General features: G+C 44.0%; 1 protein-coding gene across 10 annotated transcripts in view; it reads left to right on the top strand.

Moving 5' to 3' along the window:
- Window positions 1–24,852, top strand: part of ARHGAP32 (Rho GTPase activating protein 32) — a 298,438-nt gene that overhangs the window by 167,943 nt on the left and 105,643 nt on the right. For all 10 annotated transcript variants that reach the window (XM_040326218.1, XM_040326219.1, XM_040326215.1 and 7 more), the window contains one exon: window positions 22,815–22,921. In XM_040326218.1, coding sequence (XP_040182152.1) covers window positions 22,815–22,921 — 107 coding nt within the window. The remainder of the gene's footprint in view (window positions 1–22,814; window positions 22,922–24,852) is intronic.

The raw sequence follows: 24,852 nt of genomic DNA, 5'->3' as shown, positions 1-24,852 counted from the left end.
AGTTACTAAAACTATTGCATTTCCATGTTCGGTGTACAATGGGAGACCAGATATGGTAAATGCAGGGTCCTGGGTTTAGTAACACTTTAAAATTGTGATAGGGAGGGAGCTGCAGCACTCAGCCTGTGATTGTTATCCGCAGCTGTGCTTGTTCTTTTACTCTGTAAAGGGGGTGTACCTATTCCTCTAATCAGTGTTCAGCGCTGTCGGCTGTGTGAAGACTTTAGATCCCCGCAATGCTTTCTTCTGTGTGTTTTTAGAGCAATCTACAGAAGTAATGGTTTTGTAAAATGAGGCATTGTAAAACTCTGACATTCACAGACATGACTAGGCATGATGGGAATTGTAGTTCCTGAACAACTGGAGGGTCATAGTTTGGAGACCCTGATCTATGGGATGTCTTATGGTGGAGCTACATGTGCTGCTGGCAGACTTTTTTTTATAGCGTATCTTTTTCCACTGGTGGCTGATTGTTGTATCTCAACCCATCTTTAGTGACATTCCAGGGATATCTCCTTATTTTGGAGTCTGCTGTCTGGGTTTTTGGAATGAATTCCATGTGGGATGTTAATGTAAAATGATGGCTGTGAGGAAATCGTTCAGATATCTGCAGCTCTCTGAGGAAATGACATTTTGCTTTGCCAGTGAAGGGGGCATAGAGTGATCTCCATCCACCCAGCATAGAGCGAGCTTTGTCCATACAGAGAATACTGCCCATTGCCCATGTGTCAGCCATGACCTGGGCCTGCCAGGCTGTGATGATGTGCTAATTATTACTTCTATATGTCTGACAATGAATCTGTCTTAGGTTTAATCATTCTTTGTACATTCACTCACATCTCTGGATTTTTTCCTCCCAGCTGCCCTCATTAGGACCTGATGCGTCTTTCCTCCATAGTCGTCATTATTTTAGGTCTGATGGCTATAAAAAGCTTTGTAGAAATATCAAATATCCTTTTTAGTGACCAAAAGTCTTTCTATTGCTGTAAATATGTGCTGAACATTTTTACCAGAAAAATTTGCTTTGTGAAAGTTCTTTAACCCCCATTCATACCTGAGCATTTTAAAGTGCATTCCAGAAGCGCCTCAGCGCTCGACACTTGGATCTCTGTCATTGTTCACATCTGTGCAACAAAAAGTAAGAGCTTCTTTTGGAAGGTATGTGTGCGTGTGTTTATGTGATCGCAACTAATGTGCTATGCTCGTTCCATACAAACAGAAGTGAGAGGGTTAAAAGGAGAGGTTCAGGCGCTCATAAAGGATGTTATAAAGAGACAGAAAAACACAATACAATAACATTTCATGAAAAATAGATTACAGGGCCATTAAAGCGGAGTTCCACCCAAAAATGGAACTTCGGCTTTTCGGAACCCACTTCTGGGCATAGACTCCTATCAAATCCTTTCAATGACCAGTGAAGATGACCAAGGTTTGTGATGTTCAGCCATGCATCACAACCAATGAGAAGAGAGGGGGAGGGGTTGCGGGTCTGAGACACGCTGTGTGTGTGTCTATAGACACACACAGCTGGCTCGGGAGCGAACCCGCACGAGTGACTCCATAGCAACTGGCTTTGGTGGGTACTCGGTGGTGGTGGGGGGGGGGGGGGGTTCTGGAGACCCGAGAACAGAATTAGGGCTGCTAAGGTAGGGTAAGAGCAGGCAAGTAGAACATGTTTGTTATTAAAAATAAATAAAATAAAGGTTTCCAATCACTACTCTAAATTGATGACCTGTAATGCTTAACCTATGGGCAGTTTTGGGTACTGTCGTTTTTGCCACTTTGTAGGCGCATGCACTTAGCAAAGGTTGGCGTTGTTGGCATCTATTTTTTCAACACAACCTCATTTTTTATATTGTACCAGCAAATTGAGGATTATATTGTGTTTCAGTAATATAGGTGTATTTTTCACAGAAAATATAAATTTGGGTAAAAATGCGATTACTGTGTGATATGTACCAAATGTGCATTTGGGGGAAAAAATTATGTTGGCAGTGAAAAGGTCCTTGTTCCCAATCTCTTGTATTTTCTTGACCAGACTGTATAAGTAACAGCCAGTTGGGGCTCCTTCTATGCTCAGAGGATGTTTACCTTCTTGTTGGTAATGAGCCAGTGCATACAAGGTGGATCTACAGTGCCCGTCATCCTGCTGTCATTAGTGCAGATATCAAGCAAAATTCAAAGAGCCAACCGAATACAAGGATTGTAGTAAACAAAAGAAGTAAACATCACCCCCCCCCCCCCCCCCCACAGAGACTTTGTGTGTGAAGGAAAATTCTATAATAACCTGATCGCAGCTTTCAGCAATGCCTTCTCTACAGCCGTGGAAGCCTATATTTAAAATGGAAAGCAGAGATCCCCCTTGTTCACACTGAGTTAGAATTAAGACCATTTAAACAACTTCATCAGTTACCTAATTAAAGTCTCTGCTACTGAAATCACAATAGAAAGGATTGTTCACTAGCGATGACATGCTCTGTGACACCCACCACATCTTTTCTGCCTTTTAAATGAACAGTAATAATTATCAGAGTTACTAGGGATGAGTCCAAACCTCCTGAGCTATCCCGCTAGGAAGCTGTCACTACAGACAGCCAATCATAAGCAGCAAAGGCATTTCCTACCCCACTGCCAAATGTACTGTTTACATGCAGCTGCGGGTGGAAAAATGCCTTTGCTGCTTATGATTGGTTGTCCACAGTGACAGCTTCCTAGCGGGATAGCTGAGGAGGTTTGGACTTGTGTCTGAACACGCCTGAGCTTATCCCTTGCTTTCACACAGATTAATAGGCCCCATTCACACCCGGGCATAACGGAAACAAGCGTTTCTGCTAGGGTTGCTCTGATGCTGATACTAAGCATTTGCACGAGTATTGGTACTCATGCAAATGTGCCAATACCTGAAACTGATGGTTTCAGGTGTGTTTAAATTGTATTTATTTTTTTAAATGTAAATAAATGTAAAAGATTTTTAAAAGAATCGGTATCGGCGAGTACTTGAGGAAAAGTATTGGTGCTCATTCTTAAAAAGCTGGTATCGGTGCAACGCTAACTTCTGCACACGCACTAAAACGTGCAACATGTTTTGATGGCACCGCAAACATGGCTAGCAGTTTTCTGCATGACAAAACACACAAAAACACGTGACACAAAATGCACTTGGCTCACGTCTAAAATGTTATAATTGAGCTTCTTTAGCATGTTTTTGGACTGAACAAAAGCCCTTTCAAGTGAATAACACTGCTCTAAAAATCGCACCAAAAAAGCGATACAAGCACAATGCGTTAATATCGCTCAAGTCACGGGGTCATATAGTTGGTATAGTGTGTTTTTTTTTTTTTGTTTTCTTTTTACAAAGAAATGCAGCATAATACTTTTTGATAAAAAAATTATGAAGAAAGTTTTTTTTTTTTTTTTCAATGGTCTATTACTGAAAGAAAGGGTAACAGGTTTTTTTTTTTTTTTTCCTTTTTTGTATAGTAATTTTTTTTCTTAAATAGTGGTTATTAAATAGCACCAAAAGAAAGCTCTATCTTTCTCAAAACCTTTATATACAATTCAATTGAGTAGTGTGATGAAGTCGGAGTGATGGTCAGTCAAACAATCACAGTACTGAAAAATGGAAAATAGCCTGGTAATGAAAAGGTTTACCTCGCTGGTATTAAGATAATTAAAGAACAAATACACAAAATATCCATGTATAAGTCAGATTATGACAAGGGGAGATGTCTTCATAGATTCATGTATTTGCATGGAGGGATTGCAGCCTTTGGCGTTCTGGAATAGTCCTGTATGTGTGTAATGACACATTGTTGTGGGCGACACGTGCACATTGTTCCAGCTCCGGTTATTTGCATACATCTCCCTTCCTGCCTGTCTCTTGTCTTCCTGATAAAGGGCTGTTGATTTTACATTTTATTTTTTCCGGCTGTCATTACTGTACACGCTTCATCTCTGACAGAAATCCCCACATCCCTCTGCTGTATATCACTGTGTTTTCACTGTAGGATAACCGTGCCTTGTCTGTGAAGTTCCTCATCTCTCCAGGTCATGGTATACCTAGTAGTTGGTCACATCCCACTGGGCTTGTTCTGTAATGCTAAAAGACATTTGCAGCTTCTCCAAGCCGCTTCCTCAGTTCTAATAGAAGAAGCTTGAACGTGACTAACTACTGCTAGCAATAAAAGTTTATGTTGTGAGGGATCAAAATGTAACCAGAAAACCTACCACTGCTACGAACATCCGTATCTTCATAGAGCATTTCAATATTTTTTGCCTTTGTGGCCAAATAGATTTCTCGTCAGATTTGGATGGATGTTGGGGGAAATTCGGCAAAGCAAAAATAACAACTTTCTGGCACCGCTTTCACACATGCGGGCCGTTTGTCCATTTTTCATCCATCCGTTGATGGGTGAAAAACGGACATCAGTGCATCTCTATGGAAAAACGGATGTAAATGCATAATGATCTATTTACATCCGCATCTATCAACATCCATTTTTTGGAACGGATCAAAACCCTATTTTTCTTCCATAAAAAGAATAGCTCCGGGACCCAAGTGATTAGGGCTCTAGCTGGCAGATGTAAAAAACTGATGGAAAAACGAATGACAAACCTTCATATAATTTTTTTTTTCTTTAACTGAACTGATGAAACAAATGGTCCACATGTCTGAAAGGGGCCTAATTCATGGCAGCTGTAAGCCAGATTTTAGTACGAGTACAAACACGTGTGTCAGATTTTAGATATTTCTTACAAATACCACTTTTACTGTTGCTATGGCTGCAAAATATTCTAAAAGAATCACCACCAGCTCTCAGCTAGGTGAACTTAAAGTGATTGTAAAGCTTTACTTTAAAAAAAAAAGTAGCCCCGATCCTTTCACTTCTGGGGTCCCTCGGCAGCTGTCTCGGCTCCTCCCCGCATCAGCTAACCCCCCTGGGAAGTGCTTTCTCAAGGTGGTTACCTTGCGGGTGCGCTCCCAAATCCTGTATCTGGCGTCCATAGCTGCCGACTACAGGACTCGGCCCCGCCCGTCATTGGAGTTGATTAACAGCCGCGCTGCTATCAATCTATCCAATGAAGAGCTGAGAAGACTGGGCCTTTTGAGGGCTCAGGTAAGTAAACCGAGGAGCTGGGGGGCCTGCAATCGCCAATTTTTTTTTCACCTTGATGCATAGGATGCATCAAGGTGAAAAAACATGAACCTTTGCAACCCCTTTAAGACCATCTCTGAGTTAATGTACAAAGCTAGGCATATGTGCTGGAAAGCTGTTATTATTGTGACAGCTTTCCCCCACAATGTTATTGGGCTGGTAGGATGCAGGAGGCAGCCAGGGTCATAGCAACCAGTGACCTATCCCCAGCACCATGCAGCTATGAGATTCTGTGACAGCTGAAAGTAAACAAAGGAACAAGGATACTGGCCAACATTGTTCCCCAGATATAGCCATATTTGAGCAGGGATACCAGCATGCATCCGACCCTTTGTTTGCTTTCAGTCGTCAACCAGGGAATCTCCCAGGCGGAGGCTGAATGGGGCTGAGGATGAGTAATCTATTGCTCTGATGCTGTCACCTTCACATCTGGCAGTGCCTTAGCTAGTAAGGGGCTAAACGTGCCCCTCCATGCGAGAGATTCATCTACCTATTCCAGGCAGGTACATGAATCTGTCGCCCATATCGAATTTGGTGGAGAAATTGATTTTTTATTTCCCCCAAATTATAGCTGAAATTCTCTCTGCAGCTTTGTCCGAGAATAGAATTGTATTGTGATCGTGTCTAGTGGTCGGTCATGTTGGGGGTATAGGTACAGTGTTCTATTTATAGAGTGATAGAATTGTATTATGATCGTGTCTAGTGGTCGGTCATGTTGGGGGTATAGTGTTCTATGTATGGAGTGATAGAATTGTATTATGATCGTGTCTAGTGGTCGGTCATGTTGGGGGTATAGTGTTCTATGTATGGAGTGATAGAATTGTATTATGATCGTGTCTAGTGGTCGGTCATGTTGTTGGGGTATAGTGTTCTATGTGTAGCGCTTACCCCCGGAGGAGCCGCTGGTTAGATTTGGGATCGGCGTATTTAAGTTACCTCTATACGGTGTCTAGGGGTGATGGTGGTGTTGAGAGCAGTAACAGAATGTCCATACCATTGGCTGCGGTTTTCAATGCTTTATTTTCTGGTCAAACATGACCAACATGTCAACTTGAGGTAGACAGGACAGGTTGGTGAAGGAAGAGCAACTTCACAGAATCAGGCTATGGATAGTAAAGGCAGTCCAGCCGGAGTGGGTGAAGTGCCTCTGGACAGCCCCCTCTCCCAGGCCTGGCAGCCAGAGCGCCACTTAGAACTTCTGGGAGGAACAAGTCTCTGCCACCGACTTGGCTCTACTTAAATTAGGATGTTAAGGTGATACCTCTGCCACAGGCCCAGTACTTGAGAGTTAGAACGATAGAGCAAATCCTCCTCGGGGTCGGGGTCACCGACTGACAGTTTGAATTGTGACCTGTCAGTGTCCGGTAACCCAGATCCCCGATGGTTCGTTCAAGTCCTGTTGGATCACCTGCCTCCGGGTTCTCCTCAGACCGATCCCCCACCGAACAGCACCCAGCTTGGGATCTTCTCAATAGAAGTGGGGACCCAGTAAGTCACTGGGGTCCCCTGGCAGCATCAGTTGCTCCGGGCTATGAGAGCCCAGAGTCAGGAACTCCGTGTAGCACGCGAACCCGGCCTGGTAGGCAATAGTGGTGGGGTCCGTGATGTGCGCACACCCTAAAGGTGGGTGCCGCACCCGGAACCCGCAAAGAACCCCGAAAACAGAAATACACCCTCCCAGCATGCCCCGCGAGGGAAAACGCCTCCAATTGGCTGCTGGGAAGAAGAGGCTCCGCCTGGACCCCTCTGGTGTGCCATCTGCCGCCCAGAGATGAGACCGCATCTCTGGGACACAGACTGACCCACAGGACAATCCAGATTTGACGACAGCCAAATTTGACAGATCACAGAATGAGAGCAACATAACTCTCATTCCCCCACTAAATTTAAATATAGCACCTGTACGAAAGAACACAGGCGCTACATATGTATAGAGTGATAGAATTGTATTATGATCGTGTCCAGTGGTCGGTCATGTTGGTATATAGTGTTCTATGTATAGAATGTAGAAGAATTTGTATGATGATCATGTCCAGTGGTCGGTCATGTTGTTGGGGGTATAGTGTTCTATGTATAGAATGTAGAAGAATTTGTATGATGATCATGTCCAGTGGTCGGTCATGTTGTTGGGGGTATAGTGTTCTATGTATAGAATGTAGAAGAATTTGTATGATGATCATGTCCAGTGGTCGGTCATGTTGTTGGGGGTATAGTGTTCTATGTATAGAATGTAGAAGAATTTGTATGATGATCGTGTCCAGTGGTCGGTCATGTTGTTGGGGGTATAGTGTTCTATGTATAGAATGTAGAAGAATTTGTATGATGATCATGTCCAGTGGTCGGTCATGTTGTTGGGGGTATAGTGTTCTATGTATAGAATGTAGAAGAATTTGTATGATGATCGTGTCCAGTGGTCGGTCATGTTGTTGGGGGTATAGTGTTCTTTGTATAGAATGTAGAAGAATTTGTATGATGATCATGTCCAGTGGTCGGTCATGTTGTTGAGGGTACAGTGTTCTATGTATGGAGTGTAATAGAGTTTCTAACTAGCCTGGCAGTGGAGGTAGGAAGAGGGGGCCTTATTGTGTAAGGTCCTAAGAAAAGTTTGAATTGTCTTGTACAATCTGTACATATACTGTGAATTGACTCCTAGCATAGCAGTAATATTGTTTATATGTTTTGTTACTGTAATTAAGATTTTCTCGCTCTCAGTACTTTATTGGGGTGGTTCAGGGAGATTCCTACTTTTGCAGCCTGGTAAAACAACATTTTACACATGTTCAGTTTATATTTTTTTATGTGAAGATTTATTGGCATCATGAAGAGATTATGAGACTGCTGGAGGAAAGGCGTGCGCGTGTTTTTTTTTTTTTTTTTTTAGGTATAATTCTTTAATCTTGTTTATCTCCTCTGCAAATGGATATATGAGATCAATTTAGAGCAGATAAATATGTTTTAAATGGGAAGATATTAGCTGGTGATAAAGCTCCCAGCTGCTAATGGGAAAATACAAATCATCAGGTTGTGTACCTGCAGCCCTGTGGATCATATTGGAGATGATAGTTCATATTTTCACAGTATTGGAGTCATTAGAAGGTTCAGATTCAACATTCGTGGATCTAGTTGGTTTTATTTTGTGATCTCCACTGCGTTTTCATGTCAGATGTGGGGTCAGAGATAGACAATCACCTCCAGCCATCAGATCTCTATTATAGCAATCAAAATATTTCACAAAACAATTTTATTTTCAGCCTGAAGGAAGAGTCTGTAATTTGGCCTCCGACTTCCTCGTGTTCTCTCCCCATTCTGTCCTTGTTATGGTGTCAGCGGGTGCAGTACATGTATTGAGGAGGAAGCCGCAGCACGTGCGTGTTGGGTCATATACATACCTCATTTCTCAACACTGACTATATTCTGCATTATGGTATTATAGTTAATCTTAGACTGGGGCATAGACACAGCCTGGAATGATTCTTTGCCTCTATACTCCTCAAGTGAGGAATGTTGGTTTGCAGCAATTCTGTTTTAATATTTCTGGCCTAGGAAGATGTTCATTCATTGTAGATGAACAGACAGAACTGCACAACTGAGCTGAACAAAACCCACAAATTTCCTGTGAATGACTACAGAACACATGAGAGATTATCTGATGCAATGTATAAAATATGTCCCAGCTGACCAGTCACAGGAATGTATGGCTTAGAGCCACGTAGCCATGTACTATACAAAGGATCCATCCAGTTTTTTTTTCCTTCTGTTTTTCTGATATTTTTTGTCTTTTTTCTTCTGTGCGTCTGAAATATAAGGGCTTTGGCCCTCAGTTGCATCCATTTGCTCTGCACTATGTCCAGCTAACTACATATCCAGGTCCTGCAAATGTATGTCCCGCTGTCATATTGTATATACCGCTATTGTTATGTATACTTTGTCCCCGCCCAGGGGGTCCTCAGCTGTCACTGTATCCCAATACGCTTGTTCCTATAGGTCAAATTACTTTTAAACACACTAATGCAGACCCTTAATTTACTGTCCTGGAACGTGCAAGGGCTTAATTCTAAGATCAAGAGAGCTTTGGTATTTAAATATATCCTGAAACGTAAACCGCATATTTTCTTCCTCCAGGAATCGCATCTGGTGGGTTCCAGGACTATGGCGCTCCATAGGGCGTTTGTCAGTAGAGCATTTCACTCCACGTATGCCAGGGGGTCTCTGTACTTGTTTCCAAGTCCCTACTGTTCACAACCAAGTCAGTGCGGCTGCACCCTCTGGGTAGGTTTGTAGCCCTGGTACTGATTATTAATAACCAACCATACACTTTTTTGGCAGTTTACGTGCCACCCCCGTTCACGGTGGGGATGTGGGAGGAGATGATGGCGGTGGTGGTTCAGGTGGCCGAGGGTCCTGTTATATTGGCTGGGAACTTGAATGCAGTGTTGTCCCCTGACAAGGATAGGTTTGGAATGGCGGCTGTGAGTGGGTCTCCTTTGGAAGCATGCGTGAAACAGTATGATTTGGAGGAAGCTTGGAGGTGGAAACACCTGGATACCAGGGCATACTCCTGCTACTCCTCCACATTTAATACTCTCTAGGCTGGACATGTGCTTTGTGTCCAGGGCTCTTCTCCCGTGGGTGGTAGGGGTTCAATATTTGCCTAGGGCTATTTCGGACCACTCCCCCCTGCTTATCACTATTGATATGGAAAAACCCAGAGGGATATACTTTGTGGAGACTGAGCCCATTGTGGTTCAAGGAGGAATGTTTTGAAAGATCCACTGCCAGGGCCATTAATAATTACTGGCTGGAAAATAGAGGAGAGGTGCCAGTGGGGGTTGCCTGGGATGCATTTAAGGCCACACTTAAAGGAGTTGTCAGGGCTGAGATCAAGCAGGTTCAATCTGATAGAGAATGGAAGGTTAGAGAATCGGAACAGCTAGCTACTGATGTGGAGGTAGATTATATTAAAGACCCTTACCCTGAAACTCATAGGATATGGAGGGAGAGCATACGCCAGTTAGATCTGGTACTTGTTAAAAAAAACGCAGAAAAAATTGCTTTACCAAGCTCAACGTGTTTTTGAATTTGGAGATGAGAACAGTAGGTTGCTGGCTTATCTGGTCCACTCTCACCAGGCGCCTACCTCTATCCCTCGTATGTGTGATGCCCCGATGAGACTTTGTACATCACAAACGGATATAGCTAAAGCATTTGTGGACTTTTACTCTGATTTATATGCTTCAAGGGTTGACTATGGAAGGGAGGTGGTCCAGGAATACCTGGCTCCAATACCCCTCCTGGGACTCTCGGGAGGGGTGGCAGAGGAGTTGGACCTCCCCCTTACGGTGGAAGAGGTCATATCAGCCATAAGGTCCCTAAACCCGAACAAAACCCCCGGGAATGGATGGGTTCCCGGCAGAATGGTACACCACAAATGCAGAAAGCCTGGCTCCCCAATTGCTTAAAATCTATATGGATGCCTATCGGGGGGGGGGGGGGTTACTCCCTGAGTCATTGAGGGAGGCACTTATAGTGCTGATCCCTAAGCCGAACAAGGACCATGATCTCTGCAAATCTTATAGACCACTATTCCTAATTAATGTGGATGCGAAAATCCTAGCTAAATTATTGGCTAAACGTTTAAATAGGGTAATTGCCTCAGTTATCCATCCGGATCAGACGGGTTTTATACCTGAAAGATCGACGACCATAAATCTGCACCGACTCTTTACCTCTTTACTATCCTACAATCTGAGGGACACACACCAGATACTCGGGTGATCCTTTCTCTAGATACGCATAAAGCGTTTGATTCTATTGAATGGCCTTATCTCCTGGCGGTCCTTGGGCGGCTGGGGTTTGGCCCTAGATTTATAAGATGGGTCCAGATATTGTATGCTGAGCCTCAAGCTCGGCTTAGGGTAAACACCGTTACGGACTCTTTCCACATAGCTAGGGGTGCCCATTGACGCCCCTCTTGTTTGCCCTGGCCATAGAGCCGCTGGTGGCTTTACTATGGCCGGATGGGAATGTCAGGGGGTGCATGATCAATGAGCTGGAGGAAAAAACATCCCTCTATGCTGACGACATGCTCCTGTATTTGGCCGAGGCGGGGGGCTTGTTGACCTTTGCTCTGGACAAAATCTCTGCATTTTGACGTTTCTCGGGTTTCAGAGTAAATTGGAATAAATCCATTATTTTTCCTTTTGATTCTGCATATGTCCCGGGGCCGTTTCCGGGGGTCCCCTGAAGGTGGTTTCTAAGTTTAGATATCTGCGGGTGGATGTCCAACTACCAATCAGTACCTATGTGGTTAACAATTTAGCTCCTATGAAGGTGAGATTGCGGGAAAGTTTGCAGACATTGGCTAAGCTACCGCTGGGCCTCCTCGGGCGAATTAACATATTTTAAATGGTTTACTTGCCCAGGTTTTTGTACCTGTTTTGGCACGCACCGATTTATATCCCTAAGAAATGGTTTGCGAGCATTAATAAAATGCTTTCGGCATTTCTATGGGGCCCTAAGCCCACTAGAGTGTCTTTGGACATACTTTACTTACCGGACAGGATGGGGGGCTTGGCCCTGCCAAATCTGCAGTGTTACTATCTGGCGGCCCAATTGACACATGTGCATTGGTGGGGTTTCCCAAACCTGAGCATTGCATCGGTGGTGGCCCAGGTTCGCTCGTATGAGGGATTGAGGCTTGAGCAATGTCCTTTATAGGAACGGACCTTATCCGGAACGAGGGGCGGGTCTATTGAAACTGTCCTACAAAATATTTCATATCTGTAATGCCAGGGTGGGCGGAACTAGTCTGACAGCTTCCTCTAATGCTCCTTTGTGGCACAACCCCCAGCTGCGCGAGATTGTCAAGGTTCCAGAGGGATCGTGCTGGGCGGCTTATGGGGTTAAATCTGCCTATCAGCTGTTGGGGATGGGGTTTTTAGGACCTTCTTGGACTTATGGAATAATTTTTTCGCTATTTTCAGCTGCGTCATGCAGTGACGGCCCAGTACGGTGGGGGGTTGGTGGCGCTCGCCCCTTCCAGTATGGAGATGGTACTCGCTGATGGGGATCATTCAAAGCTGATTTCTAGATATTATTTCATGATACCAACATCTTCCTCCCCTAGAATGGAGAGGGTGGCGACACAATGGTGGGATGGCATACCGTCCCTATCGGAGGAGACTTGGTCAAAGGCCTTGGACACGTTGGTGCCCTCGATGATTTCAGCCAGGGATAAGTTGACTCAGTTTAACTACATAGAATGGGTAGGGGGGCCTCCCCGGAAATGCCCTCGCTGTCATGCAGCTGATGGAAACTTCTTCCATATTATCTAGCAGTGCCCCCGGGTGGAGAGCTTTTGGAGGGAAATTCTATCATTTTTAGAGGATGCCCTGGAACTCCCAAATATTTACTCTCCGGCCAGATGTCTCTTGGGAGATCTGGAGGAAGAAGAAATATCCACCCCGCAGAAAACCTCAGAATACTGTTTTGTTATGCTAAGAAGGTGCTGGCTCTCAAATGGCGGAACCTGTCACCTCCAACTCTGCAAGGATGGATGAAATTAGTGAACAATGCCCTACCGATGTACAAATTAACCTATATAGCTAGAGGATGCCCTAAAAAATTTGAGAAAGTGTGGGCGGGATGGATTGAGAGAGTTTCGGGAGAAGTGGCAGTGGGATAGATACGATAGTTGCAATATGAATAGGGATGGATATGGAAGTCTGCTGATACGTCAGACGGTAGGATAGTAAGAGATGTTACTTAATGGAGGACACGTGTAAGATCTGTGGAAGTTATGCCACTGTTTTTGTTTATTGTTGCTTCAATCTGTACATTTCTACCTGATATATGGTACATGCTGTAACTATATGGCTCTAAGTTTGTTTGCCAATGTGACCTAGTTATAGAATGAGAATATGTACTGTAATATGTCATTGTACAATGCTGTTATGTACAATAAAATTTACCCTTTAAAAAAAAAAGGATCCATCCATTTTTTTCTCAAAATTCCTTGTGGATTACTGGCCAGTGTGCAAGTTATTGTCAGTAATACATGGGGGACGTTCCATTGCTAAGAAAGGGCAATGTTTCACTTGTCTGTAAATATGATGACACCCTCCTCCCATTCCTCCAAACACCCCTGATATTCACAGAATACAGCACTCAGATACGTGAGAAGAAAATCTGCCCACGCATCACTTAAAGTGATTGTAAAGGTGGTGTTTGTTATTCTAAGATCTTTTTATACTTGCCTCCTCTGTGCAGTTGGTTTTGCATAGAGCAGCCCAGATCCTCCTCCTCGGGTCCCTCTTTGCTGCTCCTAGCCCCTCCCTCCTTTAAGTGCCTCCACAGCCAGCAGCTTGCTACAGGGGGCACCCGAGCCAAATCAGAGCTCTGTGTCCATTCTGACACAGAGCCCTGACCTGGCCCCACCCCCTCTCCCCTAGATTGGCTGGCTGACTGACTTTGAATGACAGCCACAGAAACTAATGGCGCCGCTGCTCTGTCTTAGCCAATCAGGAGGAGTGTACTGAATGACTGAGGGGATCGTGGACATCACTGGAGAGAGAGAAGGGGCTCAGGTAGGTAATTGGGGGGGGGGGGGGGGGGGATGCTAAACACAGAGGGTTTTTTATATTAATGCATAGAATGCATTAAAGCGGAGTTCCATCCGTGTTTTAGTTCATTAAAAGACAGCAGCTACAAATGGCATAGCTGCTGACTTTGAATAAACCGACTTTTACCTGCCCACGGTCCGGCGATGCGGCCCTCCGGAGGCTCGCTCCTCTCCCCCCCCCCCCCCCTCTCTCCTTGGCTCCGTCATCATAACTGTGGGCACCCTATCGTGACAGCTTACGGCTTCATGGCCGGGCGTGCACTGCACATGCCAGCCGATCTTCTGGGACCTGAGTTATGTCCCAGAAGATCACTGGCAGGGAGGGGCCGCCTAGGGCGAGAGGAGGAGTCGCTAGGCGGGCCAAAGATAGGAAGGAGGAAGTGGGACAGGAACTCTTACTAAAAAGATGTTACCCACTCCCCCACCAAAAAAATGACATGTGGAATGTCAGGGGGCAAGTGCTTAAATCAGAAGTTTCACTTTTTGGTGAAAATCCGCTTTAAGATTAAAAAAACTTCTGCATTTACAACTCCTTTAAAGTATAACTAAAGTCAAAACTTTATCCATATAACTATATCCTCCTTATATCCATTTTTTTTTGTTATGGATATAAGGAGATTCACCCTCGCTGTTTGTCCGGTTTACCATTGAAGGTGAAAGTAAAAGAAAACCCCCAACTTTGGGTTGTCCCCAGAAAAGTAAAAGAGGGGAAATCTTCCAATGGGGACATTAGTTCTGGTGACCTGGAGGTCCCCAAGATATTTTCCTAGTTTGTAAGATTTTTCTTTTCACTTCCTGTTAGGCTTTGGGACAGAAAGTGAAGGGAAATTTCCGCAATGGGACACATGGAAAAAAAGAGATTATAACCCTCCCTTACTCTATCCAAAAAAGAGAGAGAAAAGGTTTTGCATATTTCTTCTTTCGTTTGTGTCTAGTGGCATGGGGCCCTCGGGCAGTGCCCCAGTGACTCAATGGTCAGTCCACCCCTGATCCCAGCTTACTATCTTTATAGCATGCTCAACTAGAAGACAGAATTAAAATATAACATGAATATGAAAATGTGCATTCAGGGCCATTCACCCACACGCCTGTCAAATTATGGTGAGCAGCTGTGTCTGTAGAGCCGCTGCATCCCCACAGACTTATATGGGCTGTCTGACCGCATAAACAAATAGACTTGTATGGTCTCTAGCCGCATAAACAAATGGCCGTTACGCAGTGTACGGGGCAGAGAAGTGTTCCCGCCATCAGAACAAAGAGGCTCAGGGGGGAGGATTTCCCCATTCACCTCAAATGCGTATGGGGGGGGGGGGGGATAGTCGTGTTTTTTTTTTTTTTTTTTTTTTTTTCAACCAGCTGGTTGAAAAAAAAATACAAATGGTCCTCTGTGGCAGATATGTAGATTGAAACTTGTGGGCCCTAATACAAACAGTGCTGTGAGGCCCCCATACTTCCACCCGCCGCTTCAACTGCAGGCTTGCCCCATCACCCCCAGTGTAGGTGAAACCGGAAACACTGAAGGCCTGGGATGGACCTGGGCTGGCCTCTACCCAGCCAACCAGCCCAGGTCCTCCGAGTTTACTGAAATACCTGCTCTGGGTGACTTGGCAGGCACTTTTCCCTAGCGACACAGTGTAAAGCAGGGGTAGGCAATGTTTGAGAGGTGGAAATCTACCTAAAAAACATGAGGGATCAAAATTCACCGGGGTTCGGCACAGTAGGGCAGTGGACAGTGTCAGTAGGGCAGTAGCCGGTGTGTGGACAGTGTCACCATTGTGACCCTTATTGCTACGCGCTACATTACATAACATACAATCTGATATCGCGCAGATACTTTCTCACATAAATAGCATTTTAACCAAAATAAATTTATAATAAGGGTGCTCTGGTTGTATTATATTCTTTCCGATTTTTATTTGTGTTGAGAGGGGACATTTCTGACTTTTAAAGGTGAAGTACAACTTTCTGATCATGTTACATCCATATCTAGTCTAGAACATGAAACATTGTCACAGTTCTCCACCCTCCTCTTTCCCCTACTGAATCTAAGGATTCTTCTCATTGGAGTGCCTTGTTTATCTTTTAATTTGGCTCTGTACACACAGGCAAATCGTTTAATCACAGGAATCTGTAAATGGAACTACTACCATGGCAGAGAAACTGGTAGGTCTCAATGGAAGCAAAGTGTGCTGACATCAGTGCACTCACCGTCTATTGATACTTATGCTGTGTACACACGACCGTTTTTTGCCATGTGAAAAATTACATTTTTTTTTTATGTCATTAAAAACGATCACGTGTAGCCCACACATGATCGTTTTTAATGACATTTAAAAAAATGTAAGCCCTCAGAGCATTTTTCGCGACGTTAAAAAAGGCCATAAAAAAATTAGAACATGCTCTAAATTTTTACGTCGTTTTTAACGTCGTAAAAAAATGGTTGTGTGTGTGGGCTTTAATGACGTGAAAATAACGCACAAGCTCAGAAGCAAGTTATGAGACGGGAGCACTCGTTCTGGTAAAACTAGCGTTTGTAATGGAGATAGCACATTCATCACGCTGTAACAGACTGAAAAGCACAAAGACTGAAAAGCGCAAATCGGCAAAGTTTTACTAACACAAAATCAGCGAAAGCAGCCCCAAGGGTGACGCCATCTAAATAGAACTTTCCCTTTATGGTGCCGTCATACGAGTTGTATGTCACCGCGCTTTGCTAGAGCATTTTTTTTTTCACGATCGTATGTATGCAAGACAGGCTTAACAATAATTGGGTTGAAAAAACGTTTTTTTTCTAGACCATTAAAAATGGTCGTGTGTACGCGGCATTACTCCAGCATAACTGAAGGACAGACTTGGGCTGGAGGAATAGTCTGCTTAAGTCTGAGCAGTGTACTCACAATCCAGTGATCGAGGTTTCGGTGCTTTTCAATGACAACAAAAATAATACATTTTTAGGCAAAAGGTGGAATTAGCCTTTACAAGTCGTGTTCATTTTTCTTTTAATTTGTAAAACTGTCTTGTTGGGGTTTGGAAATATCTGCAAATAGTAAATATCTCTGTATGATAGGAGTTCACGTCTGTCACTGAGATTCGATTAAATGGTGGGGTTCATTGTTTATGGATGTGGCACATTCTGCCCTCTTATCTCATAGATCCCCTCCCCTTAAGGTTGTGTTTTTGCTGTTACATTGAGGTGCTTTGTGATTTGGTTGCTGCTTTATGTACAGATTTGGAGAATATCAAAGCTTGCAGAGTGATGTGTATTCTGTGGTTTCCATGGCAATGCATCACTAAGATTTGTCTGAGTGCAACAGTCACAGCAGCACGATGGAGGTGAAGACGAGGCCCATCAGACTGCCCTGATCCACAAGGCATCATCAGACACATCTCTAGAGGCGTGAAGACAATTTGTACCTGTGAGAGCCGGCATCTCGGGGTCACCTGTACAGTGAGAGCAAAGATCTCTCTGCTTCTCCGTATTCTGTGCATCCGCCTGCATGCAGTCCGATTCATGATGATTAGGACGCAGCAGCTGCAAGGGCAATGCTGCTGCTCCCAATTTGACGTCTGTGTGGGTGTGTGCCCCCAAACACAGACAGTGTGGGTTTAGTGACATGCATCTGCACCTCTTAAGCTGTGCAACAGAGGCTCTGAAGTCCAGGTTCAGTCAGTTTTTAACAGTTTAGAGCAGGGGTCTCCAAACTGCGGCCCGAGGGCCAGATGTGGCCCTTCGCTAGCCTTTATCCGGCCCTTGGGGCACTATTCCTCCCACTGACACCAACAATGGGGGACTATTTCTTCCACTGATACCAATCATGGGATACTATTCCTCCTCCTAATAGGGGCACTACTCCTCCTCCTATTGACCACCAAACCTGGGGGCCAAATTTATTGTCAGTGATGCCCAGCCCGGGTCATTTTCTGTCCACGCTGGCCACAATCCGGCCCTCCTAAAGTCTGAAGGACAATAAACTGGCCCTTTGTTTTAAAAGTTTGGAGACCCTTTGTTTAGAGCATATGTTGTGAATTTATTTAGTGGATTGGCAGACTACCAACTTAAAGGAGCTGTTATTTTAGTGCTACTGTGGTGAGCTTTGAAAATAATTTTTCCACAATGCCTATAGTCACAGAGGTTAGTGAGAATTTGGACGATTTGATACTTTATTATTCATGATATCTAGCAGCAGCTTTCTTCATGGAGAACAATGCCATTGAAGGATTTTTTGTGCAGAAAGCATTTGACATAAAACATGTGTGTAGCGCTGCCTTTAATCGCTAATTCACAAATCAAGTTCCTCTTTGAGGTTGCATCTGATTGGTCTCTTTGGAGACACATGAGGCTTGTTGTACTTGGTGTCAATCTTCGACTTTTGTGTCTTGCCAGTGACTTTGCAACAAACTGACCACAGAAAACCATGTTGGGCCTTATGTATGGAGAATACAATTGGTACTTGGTGTACAAGCTTTGTATTTCCATCCTAGTAGCCAGCCAGCTGCCTCTCGTTCCTGTAGATAGTAATATACTGAATAAAGAACACTCCTCCATGCTCGCCACCACTATGATCATTAACACGGCTTTCCACATAATTAAAGGTATCTGTCATTTGGGGGTAATTATCTCTTTCCCTCCATTACTCATTCATTAACAAACACATTACAACTGAGGATCGAATAGAACATCAAAACAAATGGAATCGCCACATTGTGCAGATTTGTTGTGTGTTTACTGAACACAATCTGGATAAGATATTACCCTTACCATATACCTCACCAGGGCTTTTTTTCAGGGGGAACTTGGTGGAACTCAGTTCCACCACCTCTGGCTCAGACCCTTTGGTGCCTGATCACCACAATCACTTGTAAACACAGAAATCTGGTTTCTGTGTTTACAAGTGACAGCTCTGCACTGTGTATGTAATGCAATCCTGGTATTTAATGCCACTTTAAGATCCTCCTCCTGTTCGTGAAATTTTACTAACCACACCCACTATTTGATGTGATTTGGAGGGTGTATGTAGGGGGAGGGGCTTTGTGGGGTCGTGGTTAAGTTCCAGCACCTATTGTTTGTGAAAAAAAGCCCTGTACCTCACTATCAGGGATCGGGCATTCAACCATATAAAGCAGGAAAAGGGTGTTTTCTCTTCATTATTCAGTTTTTAATCTTTATATTAAGCAATCCATCGACTGAGACAAATTTCCACCTTCTCACTGATCCTCAAACCTGCAGCATGTTGTAATTTTTTTTAAATTGGGAAATCAAATGCAGGGACAGGAAGACAAATAGAAGGCCTGCATTGTCTAATTACTTCCCAATGGAAAAGTAGAAGGATTTAATATACAACAAAAAAGCCAAATTTGTATACACATATCTGTGGTGTCTGATGACCTGGATTCTCACGATATTCAGCCTTATCCAGCACGTATCTCTGGAAAAGCTAATAACAGATGGTGATGATACAGAAGAAGGAACACAAGATATAAAAACAATCCATCCATAACATAGCCCATTCACACTAAAATGCATTGTGCTGCGTACACACGATCATTTTTCGGCATGAAAAAAAAACGACGTTTTTCAGCATGTTGAAAAACGTTGTTTTTCCAACTTCATCATTAAAACGACGTTGCCCACACACAATCATTTTAAAAAAATGCTCTAGCAAAGCGCGGTGACGTGCATCATCATGGGTGCAAGGGCCCACTGTGCCTTGTCACATACTTCGCACATGTAGTAATCAGTACTATGGGCAACAGCACAGCATCTGCTACTGCTAAATCTCTTCTCTCAATGCCGGCCCTAGGAGTTTCTGCTTGGGAGCTGAGGGTAGGTGCACTGTACTATACCCTCTGTATGTGGCGCACTCCCTGAACGCTGCCCTCTGTATGTGGCGCACTCCTAAACCCTGGATTAATTTTTGTTTTTTACCCTGAATGGGTTTTGTATTTCTGGTTATTTTAAGTATTTTATTAAATAAAAAACGGTCTGCTGATCGAAAAACCAAAATGGCGCATATGATTGTGCCATTACTTGTTTTTCTAAACAAAATCCAGCATGTTAAATCGGGCCCTTTCGATTGTGACATGAAATCGTGTATTGCAGCTGGCACACTAATGATGCGAATGGCCAAGAATTTTCGTTCGGTTTTCGGCTTGTCTGCTTTACCTTCCAGCTACAAATGAGTGACAATGTCACAGCTTCAGGTTATATCTGAGACACTGTCACACGCAGCAAAATAATCTGATATGTTTGTTTTCATGCTTTATGTATTGCTGTGATTGCAGAATACCACTCTGTATCACACAGTATAATGCATGCTCCAATTCCATCTATAGAGCTGATGGGACACTGCTGCCCTCTATTGGCCATGATGTTACAGTGATGCTGGAATTGTTGCTCCTGCCCCATGGCTCTCATATTTCCTTGCTTTGTTTCCCAAATAACTTCTGTATAAAAGCCATGATGGATTGTGGCGGGAAAGATGCTGATCTCCCCTATACAGAATTCTTTGCGTGTGATGATTTGATGGGAGTGACACTTCCATTCCTGGGAACAGGCCTGTTGTATCCTGTACAGACTCAGTCCTCCTTCACAGCTCAGATTATGTCATTCTTCAACATCCCCTTATTAGAGATGAGAGGGTTTTGTAGATTCTCTTCTGTTCTAGATTGTGTCTGTCTATATCTATGTTGAGACACTAGAAAATAGAAAACACCTAAAATGGTATGGCTTGCTTGTGGATGGATGTCAATACTGTATGTGTGAAATTTAGGGGAAGAGGTAAGATTTGGTAAATGGGCAGTGTTTTATGTATCCATAGGGATTTTGGTCTGATGCTTCCCATAATCTACCCTAAAATAGGAAGCTCTCAGTTATTAATATCACTTTGATATAAGAGGCTTTTATTTGTTCACAAAGAGTTTTTCTGCATTTCAGATGAGAATTGCAGCATTCCGGGAACTCAAAGTGTATGATTCCCCCCTTCAGTCTCAAAAAGTCATCTGCCTAGCTATGGACTAACATAATGGCTTGCAATACCGATCTGCAGCTTTTAAAGCCAGGAAAATACACTCAAGCCTCAAACACACGTCAGCTTTTGGCCGGGAAAACCGGCCGTGTGTATGCTCCATGGCAGCTTTCCCGACAGGAAAACCGATGGGAATCCTGGCAGGAAAAATGAGAACATGTTCTCTTTTTTCCTGCTGTGATTTCCGGCGGTCTTTTTCCCGGCAGTTCCCCTATAGGAAACACTGCGGTGGAGCATACACACGGCCGGGATTCCCGGCAGTCTTTTTCTCGGCAGTTTCCCTATAGGCAACACTGCAGTGGAGCATACACATGGCTGGGATTCCCGGAGGTCTTTTTCCCGGCAGTTTCCCTATAGGAAACACTGCGGTGGAGCATACACATGGCTGGGATTCCCGGCGGTCTTTTTCCCGGCAGTTTCTTTATAGGAAACACTGCAGTGGAGCATACACATGGCCGGGATTCTCAGCGGTCTTTTTCCCGGCAGTTTCCCTATGGGAAACACTGCGGTGGAGCATACACATGGCTGGGATTCCCGGCGGTCTTTTTCCCGGCAGTTTCCCTATAGGAAACACTGCGGTGGTGCATACACATGGCCCGGGATTCCCAGCAGTCTTTTTCCCGGCAGTTTCCCTATAGGAAACACTGCGGTGGAGCATACACATGGCTGGGATTCCCGGCCAAAGCTCTCACTGCAGTTTTCCTGATGGGAAAACCTCTGGTGTGTACAGGGGGGAAGTTACCAAGCAGGCTCTCGGTTTTCTCCCTGGGATTCCCAGCAGACTTTTTACCGCCGGGAATCCCAATCGTGTGTACGGAGCATCAGGGCTGGTTCACAGCACACCGTGCTACAATGTGAAGCACATAATGTGTCTGTTCGCAGCCATACGCTATAAGGGTGCGCTGTCCGGCCTGGATGATGACTATAGTAACTCCATAGACACAGTGGGAGGGGTAAATGTAGCCATCTAGGGACATGAATTGTATTATTGGCAGGATCAACTGGCGAGAATAAAGGCAAAAACAGTCTAAAATAAAGGAAATGAAGAGTGGTAAACTGCAATAAATATTTGTTTTGGAAATGGATAAAGCCCTAGATTTATTTATCTGCCCACATCTTCCCTTGTCCAATCACATAATGCCTTGTATTTTGTGGACCATTTTGTGTTCTGGGAATAGCCAAGGGGAGAGACAAGCAGATAAAGGACACATAGGGGTTTATTTACTAAAGGCAAATCCACTTTGCACTACAAGTGCACTTGGTAGTGCAGTGACTGTAGATCTGAGGGGGACATGCAAGGAAAATAAAAAACAGCATGTTTGCTTGTACATGATTGGATGATAAAATCAGCAGAGCTTCCCTTCATTTCAGATCTTCCCCTCAGATCTGCAGCCACTGCGATTCCAAGTGCACAGAGTGGATTTCCCTTTCATAAATAAACCCCTGTGTGTATAGAGTGTGTAGAGCTCTCATATATGCAGGGGCCAGACGTACAGGGTGAGCTTTAGTATCCTGCATGTTGATGTTGAGCAAAGAAGCAATATTTTACCCTTAAGAATTTATAAAATTGTCTGTTTCTGGAGTTCTACTTAAAGGCCAATCACCAAAGAATCAAGAAATCCCCTTTACAGTAAAAAAAATCAAATCATGGCTGTGAAAAGACTTCTTTACTGTAAAAGCAGAGCATAAGGAATATATTTCCAGAAGCATTAGCTCTGGATTATGTGGTGGATTTTAAAAACAATTGATGATTGCTTGCCTAAAAAAAAAACAAAATACAAATATAAAAGATTACTTACAGTTATAAATAAGCATAGCCGAAAGCTGATGAGGGGATTTAGCCAACCTCTGTTAGAGGTCAGGAAAGGTTAACACAAACTGCTTTGTATCTGTGTTTGATTGCTGTAATAGTGAATTTCATTCTGCCCTCCTTCAGGGGATTATAGAGTCCTCTAGCAGATGTCTGGTAATTCTTTCATATAAATATGTGATATTTGTATGTATTTCTTGCAGGCCCGGGGAGCAGATATCCCAGTTCCCGGAGAAATTCCCATTGCAGTGGAACTTCCGATGCGCTCCTGTAGCAACACCGCCAGCATGAAAGTCAAACATGTAAAAAAGTGAGTTTTATTCAAATGTATCTTTTTAACAGCATTTGTATTGTCCTGTCAGACTATATAATGCTAAATTCACAAGGATTCTTATTGTCAAAGAAATTACTTCAAGTCCAGTGAGGTGTGACAATGACCGTCATAGAGCCAAAATACAGATCCTTAGCCACATGTTAAAGATTTTTGAATTAAAGGGTTGGTAAAGTAATTTTTCCCCCCCTTTAAAATAACAAACATGTCATACTTGCCCCCACTGTGCAGTTAGTTTTGCACAGAGTGGCCCCGATCTACATCTTCTGGGGTCCCTCGACGGCTGTCTCTGGTCCTCCCCGCAATTACTGACCACAGTAATGCGAGAGAGCTCGCATGGTGGTGAGTAATTGCGGGTGCGCTTCCGTGATACAGTGAGCGACCATAGCCGCTCACTGTATCACTCGGCCACACCCTTGGCACCGCGTCAGTGGATGCGATTGACAGCAGCGCCAGCCAATAGCTGCTCTCAATCCATCCGCTCTAGCCAATCAGCGGCCAGGCTGAACGGCGAAGAGGCTCTCTGGACCGCGCATGGGACTTTCGAGGGGTCAGGTAAGTAAAACGGGGGGGGGGTCGGCGTCATCGGATGTTTTTTTCTCCTTAATGCATAGATTGCATTAAGGTGAACATTTTTTTTTCTTTACAACTCCTTTAAGCCTATCATGTCTAAAGTGAAGCATTTCATAAGCAATCTTTTTAGTAGATGTGGTCTTTGTAAGCATAGGCGTGTGCAGCCTTTTGGATTAGGGTGTGCACCCCAAAGCTCAAACACCCATGCGTAATGGGTCCAAAGTCAAAAGCCTCAGAGTCATTTTTGACTCTGACATGACAATGGATGCACAAATAGGATCAGTAGTTAGCGGATCCCACCATCTTCTACGTTTACTACAAAGACTCGTTCCCTTCATCCCGAAAGAGGATACAGCAGTAGTGGTAGACAATTGTTAACTACAGGCTAGATTATGCAAATTCCCTTTACCTCGGACTCCCAAAATACCAGATCGCCCGTCTCCAAGTCGTCCAGAACACGGCGGCACGAATGGTGACAGGGAAAAAACCCTGGGAACCAATCACCCCGTCCCTGAGGTCCCTCCATTGGCTGGTCGTAAAGGACCGAGTCACATTTAAGGCACTCTGCCTGACGCATAAATGTGTACACGGAAGTGACCCCCAATATTTAGTTGAGAAAATAAAAAAGCAAAACACCAATCGCGTCCTTCGATCTACTAACCAAAAACTACTGCAAATCCCCAAAGCCTGCTACAAAACCAAAAGAGAACGAAGATTTGCAGTCCAAGGACCTCGACTGTGGAACGCATTACCGACTAATATCCGAATGGAAATTGGTCACCAGGCCTTCAGAAAAACTTCAGACCCACTTATTCTAAAGGACAAATAGAAGTAAAATCGATGCCAAGCGCCTTGAGGGGATTGAGTTCGCATTTGTAGCGCTATACAAGTTATTCACTCACTCACTATATCATCTAGAGCAGGGGTCTCCAAACTTTCTAAACAAAGGGCAAGTTTAGTGTCCTTTAGACCTTAGGGGGGCCGGACTGTGACCTGTAGGAGTAGAAAATGGAATATAGAATTCGAGAATAAAGCCCCATCATTGCTGTCAGTGGAAAAAAATAGTGCCTCATATCAGTGGAAGAAATAGTGTCCCAAGGGCCGAATAAAGGCAAGCAAAAAAGCTGCATCTGGCCCCCGGGCCACAGTTTGAAGACCACTGATATAAAGGATTATGTGATAACTTCATGGTAGATTTTGTCAAGATATTACCAAAACTGTCAGCTAAAAGCTCTGGCAGACCTTAATAAATAAGAAAATCCTTCATCAGAAAAGTTTTTTCTCTAGATTATTTTCACCTTTGTTTAAAGCGGATGTTCGGCCAAAAAAAAATATTA

The sequence above is a fragment of the Rana temporaria genome, chromosome 10 (genome assembly GCF_905171775.1).
Source record: "Rana temporaria chromosome 10, aRanTem1.1, whole genome shotgun sequence".
Taxonomy (NCBI): Eukaryota; Metazoa; Chordata; class Amphibia; order Anura; family Ranidae; genus Rana; species Rana temporaria.
Note: the sequence above shows the minus strand (reverse complement) of the source record. Positions and strands in the feature narration are given on the sequence as shown.